Here is a 12,961-nt window from a genome sequence, read left to right on the forward strand (position 1 = left end):
AACCTGTAAATTTGCAATTTTTGTACGTATCTTTACATATACACTGTAATATTGCATATTCTGTATATATTATCACTGTGACAGTGTTGCAACTACTTGCACTTTAAATTCTGATTACACCACATCTACAAGCACTATTTTACTTACTTATTATTACTTTCTTTTAAGTTGGTTTTTAGTCTTTTTAGTTGTGTGAAGGGAACCTGCAAAGTAAGAATTTCATTACTCTGTGTAACCAATTGTGTTTTGCAGTGTACATGACAATAAACTTCTTGAACCTCGAATCTTGAAAAAGGGTCATCAAGGTCCTCCTTTCATATTGATAAGACCATTATGACAATATTTTTTTAAAATCTTTTATTGAGTCAGTTTTATCTTTTTCCTTGGTGTCATGGTGACCTGTCTTTGAAGGACAGGAACAAACTGAGTCAAACTGTAAACTGGTCAGGGCAGCTGATTGGTAAATTGCAGCTTAGCCTAGAGTTGATGTATACCAGGCAGTTGCAGAGGATGGCCAGCTCTTAAATGATGATTCCCATCCCCTGCGGGATTTTCATCTTTTCCAGAGGGAAAAAGCTGAAAAGCTATTGCAAATTGTGCACTTAATTTGAATGTATTCATTAATTTATTAAATTTTTTTGGCCTTTTTATAGTATTTATTAGTTTGGGGGTTTGAAGCTGTGGTTTTATTGAAGCCTGGAGAATGCTCTCTTTCCCTCTGTATATGTAGCCAGTGTCTGTGTTTGATGTCTGGTTGATGGGTTGCCTGCTCTTTTAACTGCAAAAGAAATCTACCTAAGGGCATCAATAAAGGAACCTGAACCTTCTCATACTAGCTCATCTATTGCTTTGTTGTTCACCACTTCACTGCTTTACTCTCATGGATGCTGCATTTTTGTTGCTATTATTACTTCCTCTGGATATTGATTGTGCCGCACTCTCAGAAATTGTACTAGGTTCATTGACTTTCAATATGGGAAATAGGAACAGCAATTTACTGAAAGATGGAAATACAGTATAAAATGCAAAAACAGACTTTGCACAATTCTAATGAACTCAAAAGTCAGTATTTGCAAACTCTATCTTCATTCTTAAATATACAACAGATAATTTTTTGTGAATATGCCAAGTATTCGTTAATAGTCTATCTACCAGAATTCTGAAAAGAAAATCAGAATTCTGAGATTAAAGTCAGAATCACTCTGTGCTCTTCATTTAACAACCTGCTTCTACGTATTTTCCCGATGTGGCACCATTACACCCAATCTTAGGGCAAAATCCAACTTTAATCCCCGAGTTTAAAATAAAAAGGTGTTGTAAAAGGCAAAATAAATGTGTGTGTGTTAGTTAATAATTACATGGACTATTTCACATGATAATAAGTTTGCATACTGTATGTGGGGCAAAACTATTCCAAAGGTTGTGCTCACAGGCAAATGTGACAACTGTGGCTTGGGGCTCAAGCATGCACACACATCTTCTTCCATTAAATCTCAGGGACATTAACAGCAGCCTGGGGTCAGTGCTTTAAGTTATGCAAAGAAGGCTTTAAAATGTAACACAAAGTGAAGGGGCTGGAGTTTTAGTAGCACTTCCATTTTCAGCAGGGTGGATGGACTGTGTGTGTGTGTGTGTGTGTGTCTGTTTCATCTCATAATACAATCTGTAGAGTGCCCACAGTCAAGTTTGTAGGTTCACATCTAACAGTTTTAACTTTTAGAGATTTCCAGTTCCAAAACCTCACAACGCAGAATAAACTGCAACTCAAGAGTTGAGGAAACACTTAAATTATCCAGGGTTGCTATGTTGTTGTTACAAGCTATTCTTCTAACAATAAAATAATTTGAAGCTCAATTACTGCGATCATTCTGTGATACAGTGTGAACAGTATAAAATGCATTTACTTTAAGCACATGTCAACTATATTTGATCTGAACCGTACATTGTGCGCTACTTCTCTACAAGGTGAATATTACAGTTGGGACACAACAGAAAATGCAGAGCCGTGTTTTACCCTGAAGAGCAGGCGAGCGATGACACTTTGTGCCAGATGGAGGGGTGTCCAGAGGTGGCGGTAGAGTGCGGTATCCACCATGCCGGGATCCACGGCACACGAACTCACTTGGAAACCTCCACTCTGCATCTCTTGGTGGAGGTGGAAACTGAATAACACCTGGGCCAGCTTGCTCTGACAGTAAGCAGCATGTGAGGAGTAAGATTGGCTGAATACAGAGAGAGCAAGAAAGAATGTCAATTATTATCCTCCCTATGAAAAAGTAAGAAACTTTTAACACAGCTTTTCCAAAAATCTGATTAAATTATATTAATTCACTTTGCTAACAAACTAAATTCCTCAAAAAAAAAAAGGAATTAATTAATAAAATATTAATAATTCTGTCCTCAACTATATAATGTGTGTAGTATGATAGAAGCTTAAAATTATTATTTAAATAACATAATATATTTATAATGTCCCCGAAACTTAACAAGGGTATTATAAATGTTATGCTAGGCTTTTGGACTAAAAGAAGTCTGTACTGAGTTAAATCAGCATTTGCGTTTAAGACCTTGGATATTAAACACCAATATATCTATGTAACGACATGATGACGATATTCAGGCTGTTAATACATCTTGACAGCAGTGTTGAGAGCTGGAGCGATACTGAGCCAACTGGAACCAACAGTTGTCCACTTGTGCCAAACTGAGATGTGTAATACTGATCTCAGCATAAAGAAGGCAGGTGAGCACAATACACAAGGATGTGAACCGCTCTTCTTAAAGAATATCGAAGGGTTGACTTTATCTTTTTTAATAAAGCGCTTAATGTGAATGTCACACATCATTAAATATGTTTGTGGCTCAATAGTAAATGGCTGATAACCACCAAACACTAAAGTGAAAAATTAATGACCACTGTGACAATAGCAATTACATGAAATGACTCAGTTTGCATCTGAAGCAAGCATTTTTAAAGTCTATATATCATTTTAACTATTTATTAGTTTATTATTTGTTATTAACTTCAGGTATTGTGTGCATCAGATGCATGTCTTTGGACATTTGTGTTTGTGTGTACCTACCGGCTATTCAGGTCATTTAGTCTGATCTGTCCGATGCAGTGAGCTGAGGATGAGACGTTGACCACACGAGAGACATGACCCGATTTCCCAGAATCCTTCAGTGTATCCAGGAGTAGCCAGGTCAAAAGGAAGTGTCCCAGGTAGTTCACACCGAAGTGCTGCTCAAATCCATCCTCCGTACGCCCCTCAGGAACCAGCATAACACCCGCTTGACACACACATCCACACACAAATATTTGATACACAAAAAAATGCATTTTAGTATTTCAAATGTGAATTTAATTCAAATGCTACAAGACTAATTTAACATTTTACATAAAAAAGTAATAGAGATAAAACACAAAAAACGCAAAGGTTAAAGTGAAACCCATACATCAGTCAGTAATTTCTGATAGGCAACAATAGGCAAGCAGCTTGGTGTGAAAAAAATCAACTGTGGGAGCAATCATCAGAAAATGGAAGACATACAAGACCACTGATAATCTCCCTCGATCTGGGGCTCCACTCAAGATCTCATCCCGTGGGGTCAAAATGATCATGAGAACAGTGAGCAAAGATCCCAGAACCACACGGGGGGACCTGGTGAATGACCTGCAGAGAGCGGGGACCAAAGTAACAAAGGTCACCATCAGTAACACACTACAACGGCAGGGAATCAAATCCCGCAGTGCCAGACGTGTTCCGCTGCTGAAGCCAGTGCATGTCCAGGCCCGTCTGAAGTTTGCCAGAGAGCACATGGATGATACAGCAGAGGATTGGGAGAATGTCATGTGGTCAGATGAAACCAAAGTAGAACTTTTTGGTATAAACTCAACTCGTCGTGTTTGGAGGAGTTGCATCCCAAGAACACCATACCTACTGTGAAGCATGGGGGTGGAAACATCATGCTATGGGGCTGTTTTTCTGCCAAGGGGACAGGACGACTGATCCGTGTTAAGGACAGAATGAATGGGGCCATGTATCGTGAGATTTTGAGCCAAAACCTCCTTCCATCAGTGAGAACTTTGAAGATGAAACGAGGCTGGGTCTTCCAACATGACAATGATCCAAAACACACCGCCCGGGCAACAAAGGAGTGGCTCCGTAAGAAGCATTTGAAAGTCCTGGAGTGGCCTAGCCAGTCTCCAGACCTCAACCCCATAGAAAATCTGTGGCGGGAGTTGAAAGTCCGTGTTGCTCGGCGACAGCCCCAAAACATCACTGCTCTCGAGAAGATCTGCATGGAGGAATGGGCCAAAATACCAGCTACTGTGTGTGCAAACCTGGTAAAGACCTATAGTAAACGTTTGACCTCTGTTATTGCCAACAAAGGTTATGTTACAAAGTATTGAGTTGTATTTTTGTTATTGACCAAATACTTATTTTCCACCCTGATTTACAAATAAATTCTTTACAAATCCTACCATGTGAATTCATGGATTTTTTTTTCACATTCTGTCTCTCACAGTTGAAGTGTACCTCTGGTGCAAATTACTGACCTCTGTCATCATTTTAAGTGGGGGAACTTGCACAATCGGTGGCTGACTAAATACTTTTTTGCCCCACTGTATACAGTATCCAAGGACGCGTGCAGAACATTTCACAGTGTGACTGGATCTGTGTTTAATTCTCAAACTCCCTTTAAATTCAGCCAGGCGACTGCATTGAAATTACACAGCTGCGCAGAGGCTTTCTACTTCTCTCAATAAATATTTGATAAACTTTGTGCAGAGTCCGGCTGCACACTCATATAACACAAGGACAGAACACAAAGACTCACCATTATTGACCAAAATATTTAGCGGCAGGTCCCGTTCTCTGAAGCTCTGGGCGAACTGACGTACAGACTGCAATGAAGCCAAGTCCAGTTTCTTAAACTCCACTGCAATGGACACACACACACACACACACACACACACACACACACACACACACACACACACACACACACACACACACACACACCAGAGCCATTATAAATGGATTAATCCTCCACGACACTTTGCCAGTAAGACATCAAAGAGTGTATTAATCATCTTCTCCAGCGGGCTTGGTGGATTCCTACACTGCAACACTAACAGCACTTCCATTGCTCTATCACATTAACAAACCTAATACTCCCACCAGAACTCCATCAAAGCTCAGCACATTGTTATATCAGATCTAATATGTGATAAGACACAGGTAAGAGATCAGCTTCTCTCATCAAAACATGAAGGGGGACTGCTGGCTTTAGTAAGCTCAAGTGTCTGCACGCTCACAGAAACACTGATTTAAAAAAGCTTGACAAACCGAGCTTTCCTGGAATATATAAAATTTTAAGTAATAAAATAATAATAAAATTCTCAAATCTGTTCATCAAAAAGGGATATGTCATTCTGTTTGGGGGTTGATCAACGAGACCTACTTTTTCCACGGTCAAAGCTCTGTGGCTCCAAACACAAAGTTACCTCAGCATCCCTTATTAAATGGCCAGCCAGGTAACAAACCTGTGACATCACACCTTAACTAAACCACTGAGATACCCAAGGTGCGGCAGGGTTTATTGTAAAATAGTAACAGACTGGTGACAAATTAAAGGAACAAGAGCCCCTCCAATGAGAGCATCTTGTGGCTCTGCTATGCTGTGAGGGGTATTTTGCTTGCACAGTTTAGGTCCACTTGTCCTTTAGAGGGAAATCAATACAAATCTGTTCTGACTGATCACCTTTCTCCCATGCTGAAGCCTTCTATTCTGATGGGAGAAGGATCATTTTTTCCCAGGATGACAATATATTCCACAGGGTATTAAAGGTCATTGAACGTGTTGATTACGAAAAAAATGTCAAATGTATGATATGGCTTTGAAAGCCCACAGGTCTCAACCCAAGTGAGCACTATGCAGGAGAATTTGAAATATATTAGACAACATTTTCCACCACCATCAACATCAAAATGCCAAATGAGCTGTTTTGATCTGCACAGTACCATGAAAATGTTCATCAAATATGCATTCAAGAAGCTCTTCAGGCTAAACAAGCCATTTAACTGCCCTGATTAAAAGTTCTACTGCTTTTTATTCTGCACTTGAACAGATATCATAATGAGGCATATATGACTGTCATGCAATGTATTAAATAGTGCAAAATCTCTGTATAGTAATACCTTTTTAATGGTGGGTAATATAGAAATGACCCCTAGTGGTCACTTCTCTTGTTTATCGGGAACAGTTTTATATTGTCTTTCCCAGTTTTTGTGGTGCTTCTGCTTCATTTAATGGTGCAAAAACAAAAAAAATAAATAAACTTTCTTCTTTTTTACAGACTCTACATTTGTAGAATGACCTTCCCACTGCAGACACGACTGCTGACTCACTTCTAATCTTCAGCAGCAAATTGAAATCTCATTCCAGCAAGAAATGTTTTAAATTGTTCTTTAACCCTCTAACATCCTCTGTGTGCATTTCTCAGCACTTCAGGATGGGAAATATTCTTGAAAAGTAAACAATCCTGTTCTATTAAATGCTAAAACAGAAATCCTATTTTGGGTTCACTGGCTTAAAGCAACAGAGAAATGAGTTGATCACAGAAATGTGACACCCAAAATATACACAAAAACGAATACACTACTCTAATAGCAAAGTAATATACACTAGTGCTCCCATCACATTATTGTTTTTCTTACTCTGTGCAATCTGCAGACTCATAACTCTACATGGCTGAAATTGTTTTGCATTTTTTGTTGCCAGTGGAATCCATCATGTCTCTTTTTTATCTTTGTGTCATTAATATTTAATAATGTAAATGTAAATTTTAAAAATGCAAAATTATCAGGAAATATGTCGTCCTTAGCAGGTCTTTATTTTAGGTAAATACCTAACCTTAACACATGGCATACTACTGTGTGTCATTCATTTGAACAAACTAAGCCAAAATGCAGAAGCAGTGTGTGGAAAAACTAAGTTAACCCCCTGATTCAAAAGCCTGCAGAACATCTTTAGCAGCAATAACTTAAGGTCACTGTTTTCTGGACTTTACAACGCTGTTTTATGTCATTGAGGTTTGCAGGCATTTATAAAGTTTTTAAGCTCCCACCATAGCAGACAGCAGATGAGCAAAATAGTAAAACATCTTCTTTCATTGAGGTGATCACATTTTCTGCTCATCAATTAATTAAGTGCATCTGATTAGAAGCGCCTGGCTGCTACTTACCTTCTTAATTTGGATGGAAACAGAATCGGGGTTAGATAATAAATAAATCATGACATGGTGTAACAGGCCGTCTTTTATACTTCATTTGAGGTTGTATTGATCTAATTTTAAGACTAGCTAAGGACAGATTGTGTTTTTATTATATCTTGAGATATATAAGATATATAAGCCTATGATTACAGTGAGAATTTGAAAGTAGAAGCTTACACATTCTGACAAGCAAGACTCAAGCTGCACGAAGCCTCGGGATTATTCACATGGTTTGGCCTTGCATTTTTTAATAGCACTGTCAAATTATATCCCTCAATTCAAAGTAAAGCCTTGTGCCTTTCAAATATCTATAAAATAATATATTGTTTCCTTTAGAACTCAAGTAAGCCTCTAACGTCTCAAATATAATGGACAAAGACAGGAGGAGGACAGAGAGAACACAGGGAGGACGAGTTGATGGAACTGATAAAGAAAAGGGCTGCTGAGACAGATGAGAGTGCAGCTGTTCCTGATGAAGGTCTGATAGCAGTCTTATCTCCAAGCCACGCTACTCACCTCCTGCTGACTGTGTGTGTCTGAGAGAAAAAAAAGAAAGAAACGAAGAGAAAATAATAAGAACAAACCCGGTGTGTGCAGCAGAGTGACCGCGAGCACAAATTTGACTTAGTAAGAGTGTGTGCTTATGTGCACCTGAAAACAGGTGCACGTGTTGCAGGAGAATTGTGTGTGCGTGTATGTCTGTGTGTGTGCCATGCCCGTCAGTCCTCTCTTGTCATCTTGAATGGGGCCTCTCGAGACTGAGCCCTTTCAGAAAACCCAGTCGTATTTAGAAAGCCCACTGGGAGTGAAATGCCATTGATCATGCGTGGGCCTGCACCCCAGGATTTTCTATAACACTCAGGCTCCTTGACTCAATCGCTCAACACTGTGATTGTATTTTATGTCTTGAAACACGACGCGATGAAAAACCTTTGGAGGCGTTGTACCGGATCTACTCACTGACTCATTCACTGTTTATCTTAAATGAGCTGCAACTTGTCAAATGTGGAGGAACCAAACTAAGTAAAGTGGTTTTAGTGAGATAATAAAGTGGTTAATTTTGTATTACTCCTGAATAGTAGATGACAAAGATAATAAATAAATCAAGAAAAGATGACATAAGTTTGTTTCTGAGCAAAAAGTCATGAAAATAACCATGAAAGTCCTCCATGAAGAGCGATTACCAAGGTTTGTGATTCTGCCTATAAAAAGCAAACACCTTACCTGGTTTAAATTCACTCTCTTTGCCCTTCAGGGATGTCTCCCTGTGCCGTTTCACTATCGACCTGTACTTGTGCAGAGAGCAAACATGACTTCTTTGTTGAAGTAAACTACAGCTGTGGGGGGGGAAAGTTTTCACAGGACTCTATGTAATCATGTGAAAAACTAAGGTTACCCTTACTACTTCCATACTTGATTAACTGATCAACTGACCATAAGCTGAGTTTTGGCAGTTTGCTGGTCTGAAGTATTCAGCTCTGTCAAAACAATCTTTCAGTGAGTGGACCAACTATAAAGGCCTCAGTTAGTTTTTAAATGTTAAAGTTCATGACAATTGAAGTAAAAAAAGACTGAACAAGTGCAGCTTGTTTGGAAGAGTTCCCAGAACAAAGCCTCTTCTCTCTAAAAAGAACACGGCAGCACGGCTTAGGTTTGCAAGCTGGCAGCCGAAAAAACACACAAGGCTCCTAAACAATGTCCTTTCGGCGGCATTGCCATAATACACAGCACCACGTCTGGCCAAAAACAAAGAGCATATGAGTTCCTGCTTGCTGGATTTGACTCCCAAATCTTAATCCTCTTCCTAAAAATGAAATTGAAGTTGGCAATTTTACACAGTGGAACAGAACATATATGGTAATCAAGTACAAGCAGTAAGAGTGGGACATCCAGAGAGTTATTCAAATGTAGTAGGAGCAGCAGAAGTGGTCCACAGGTGGACATTGAAACGACCCTGTCTTTCAAGGTGACAACACTCTAATTTAAATTAGATGAAGTTGTACTTTTTATATGTGGAGGTACATTGTACATTACTATATTCTAAAATTAGAATATTTATTCAATGCAGATAATCTGTATTTTATCTCTACATTTTCTGGCTTTGCATAATTTAGCCTCTTATCCGTTCCATTAATGTAATTTGCAATTTCAAAGTATGAAATTGTCCCTCATTTTAATCTTTTCTTTTGGATTAACTCACTAAAACTGCTGCTCTACAGTACTTCTATTTTCAGTTTAATGAGATTGCCTCAGTTATCTAAACAGACGTGCATGTGGCCATACAGCGAGCTGGTCATATAGCATGACACTGGTGCAGAATTGGTGCATGTGCATAATTAAAAACCAAAAAGTATTGAAAACAGTCAACTTTGCTATGAGAGTAAGGTTGGAAGACGATGACGGGACTCAGTTCCAGTAAAAGCTGCCAAAGCTGACACAGGCAGGTCTAAAATAATTAGTAAAGTAATTTTAATGCTGATTTTAAATGTGACAAAATGCCTTAAATCACAATCTCAGACCTTTTTAAAATAAAGACATTTCCACATGTTACAGCAGGGAAAGCACAAGTGTAAATAAGTAAAAGATAATAATAACAGCTGACTTCTAGTTATTCACAGCCAAGAATTACTGTAACTTTAAAAAACACCATAAATAATTTATATCTGCATATGAAATAGTTCTGAAACAAGATGAAGGCATTACTTACAATTAGTTTCATACAAACAGTAACACATTTGTACTATGCTTCATTTTTGCCTACAAAAAACACACAACGACCCTTGAACGTTAGGTTTCACGTGTATGAATTGAAGTCTTAAGGGGATCAAAAGTCAAAGGATGGTTTCATGGCAGAGCAGCCATTTCTAACGTTGCTTTTAAAGCTTGTGAACTGTCACCTTCCCTTTCCCCTTTTTCATCTCAACCAGCTGCTCTTAGAGTCCCAAGTGGATGGAAAGGCACAATTGTGTCTGTAATTTTGAACACTAAATGTGATTAGAAATGGGTTCTGCCACATCAGTGCACAATCAGAGTAACTACAGTAGCATAAGAGCTACCGAAAAAAATAAAACCCTTTCTGATTGAAAGTCCTTTGGTAACATTTTAAACTGAATTTCCAAAAAAACAACAACAACTGTTTAGCAGAGGTGCTTTTTTATGTTAATTCTATTTTTTGCAATTTTATGTATTTATTTTGGGATGAGCGTAATCTAAAATTACAAAATTAAAGGGAAATTCAAAGCATCTTTTTTTTTACCACCCATCACTATAATGGCCATATCAGCCAACAAACAAACAAACCAGGAAAAATAAATGTTGAGCCTAATGGATCCAAATTGGACTGAATGTTGAGGTATATGCCTGACCTACATGTATTTGAGAAGAGCAGGCTGCCTCCTCAAAATGTAGGTTAATTTGTAAAGGTAATGTGATTCATGCTGTTGTTTGGAGACACGCTATCAATATATCTCTATATCTGTTATAGCCGTATATATTTAGCAATATTAAGCGATAGCAACATCAGGAAGAATGAACATGAGTAGCTTGAGAAATACCAAGGGAGGAGCCAGAGCAGCTACTGCAGATCGGGAAGGTAAAGGCTACAGTGGTCCCTGTGATCCCCAAACTGAGAGAGGAGCTCCAGTAGATTCCAGGAATAACATCCGAGATATCTCTCCAGGAGAGAGCTGTTCTAGGAACAGCAAAGATGGTGCACAGGGCATATCTGTGGTCTGACACATCAGACGTTTTCTTCACTCGCAGCTTTTACCTTTAACAACACTCTAAATTACTCCAAAGGGCCCAATCCCTAAAAGTGAAGGTTGGGTCCGTAGCACTAGCTTACCACTATCAAAAAATTACATCAGCAACACAAAAAGCTGAAACAAAAGGTGCTTGTTCTTTGGAGTTTCTGTAGTAATTGCAAACGGCTGAAGGAAGCACTATCTTCATGTGGCTTGTGGTTAACCCTTTAAGACCTACCATAGAACCAAGTCCGCCAGAGCTTATATTATATTTTTACATGTTGTAGTGCCATTTTTGGAACCATTTCAAGTTAATATACATCAATACAACCATTATAGCCCAAATTTTAATAGTGAGTAATTAATTTAGTGCAATATGAGTTCGAAGCATCCCAGAAACGACACAGAAAGTCATAAAGTCAAACATAACTTTTAAAAACACCAGTATAGGCTCATAAGGCCCTGATAGTAAAAAACTACATTTCCGCAAAATGACGTCACTTCCGGTTTCGGGCAGGTCATGGCGGACATGCGATAGTTCGTGCTGATGGACGTAGGAAGTGTTACAAACAGCTGATCGGATCGGCAAAGCGTGTTTCTGGAATATTATGTTTTTGTTGCTGCAAGTGCTTTTTATGCAGTTTTTGCAAAGCTATATGTGGAAGGAAACTGTGACTTAGGACAAGCTGATGGCATAAGATGTAAGTACAACTCCTCCGGTTTCATGTGCAAAAACAATTATTGCACTAGCTTAAGTGGTTGCAGTGCTACCGGGACGTAAAAATAGTTACGCAAAACGGAGCATGCCCGCTCCGACCAGCTTTAAAGGGTTAATGTAGATTACAAGTAGCTTGTGACACCAGTATACAGAGAATCTAAGAGATTTTGTACCTAAAACCTAAAACTAACATCGTATATTTTTATGAGACTAATACAGAAAACAAAAACAGTGTTTATACTATTGATTTAGCCTGAATCAAATCATGACAAGCAATTGAAAAGCTGTTCAGTTTAACTTAAACTTATACTAGAAAGGAGACAAAAAATTAGTAAGTGAATTAAAAACGTGCAAAAATTTCTTATGCTTTCATTTACCATGAATATTGTTAGGCTAGCTGCTCCAAACTCAAAGTGATTTTGCTCTAATTAATCCTGTCTGAACTAGCATGCTCCAACTGTGATTAGAATATGTAGGCTAGGCATGCAATAGAAATGTCCATTCAAATTTCATTCTGACATGCTCTGCTGCAAAGCTACAGTCAACACAGTATGTCTGGAGTGGCTAAATTGCATTGTCATATCAATCCAGGAAATTATAGAGGATCTGGGGGTTCTGGTTGCCATTTTTCTGCAAAACATTGCAGAAATGTGTATATATATATATATATATATATATATATATATATATCTTACAAACACTAATTCCAGTCTAAAGCATGATCGGCAGGTAATGATTATGTGATTCACCTCGTGCCCAACTTGCAATATCACAGTAAACCTCCCTCCATTCCCAAGCATATTCTTAAGTGTTATTTTTCATTCAGTTTCTTGGCCAAACAACTCTAAAAGAGCAACACAGTGAAAAAGAAAAAAATTATGTCAGGACAGCCTGTTTCTCTTACCCCAAATCCTCCCTTTCCACCTGGCTCTAACATGCATCTTGTGTCCCGATTTTGACTACAGTAGATTTGATTAAGCTGGATTACACCTAAATCTGATATTAAAATGCATCAGTGCCAAACACATTAAATTTCTCTTCTGCTAGACAACAGGCCGGAGATCTTGCATTACTCAGTGCTTTAAAGGTGACAGTAAATACCTTGGCATGAAAAGCCTGATTTTTGCATTGCACTCATTAGTTTCATTATTTATTTAAAATATTTTGTTCTTAATATACCACAGTATAGAGTCAAGTCATAAATTCCCTTGAGTTTCT

General features: G+C 38.4%; 1 protein-coding gene across 3 annotated transcripts in view; it reads right to left on the reverse strand.

The window, feature by feature from the left end:
- Window positions 1–12,961, reverse strand: part of LOC309691619 (polyprenol dehydrogenase) — a 56,051-nt gene that overhangs the window by 6,771 nt on the left and 36,319 nt on the right. For 2 of the 3 annotated variants that reach the window (XM_082509429.1, XM_082509427.1), the window contains exons 4-6: window positions 4,843–4,944; window positions 3,084–3,291; window positions 2,015–2,222 (exon numbers count right to left, since the gene is read on the reverse strand). In XM_082509429.1, coding sequence (XP_082365555.1) covers window positions 2,015–2,222; window positions 3,084–3,291; window positions 4,843–4,944 — 518 coding nt within the window. The remainder of the gene's footprint in view (window positions 1–2,014; window positions 2,223–3,083; window positions 3,292–4,842; window positions 4,945–12,961) is intronic. The other variant, XM_082509428.1, reaches the window with a different exon arrangement.

The sequence above is a fragment of the Aulonocara stuartgranti genome, assembly GCF_965226115.1.
Source record: "Aulonocara stuartgranti genome assembly, chromosome: 16".
In the NCBI taxonomy this organism is placed as follows: domain Eukaryota; kingdom Metazoa; phylum Chordata; class Actinopteri; order Cichliformes; family Cichlidae; genus Aulonocara; species Aulonocara stuartgranti.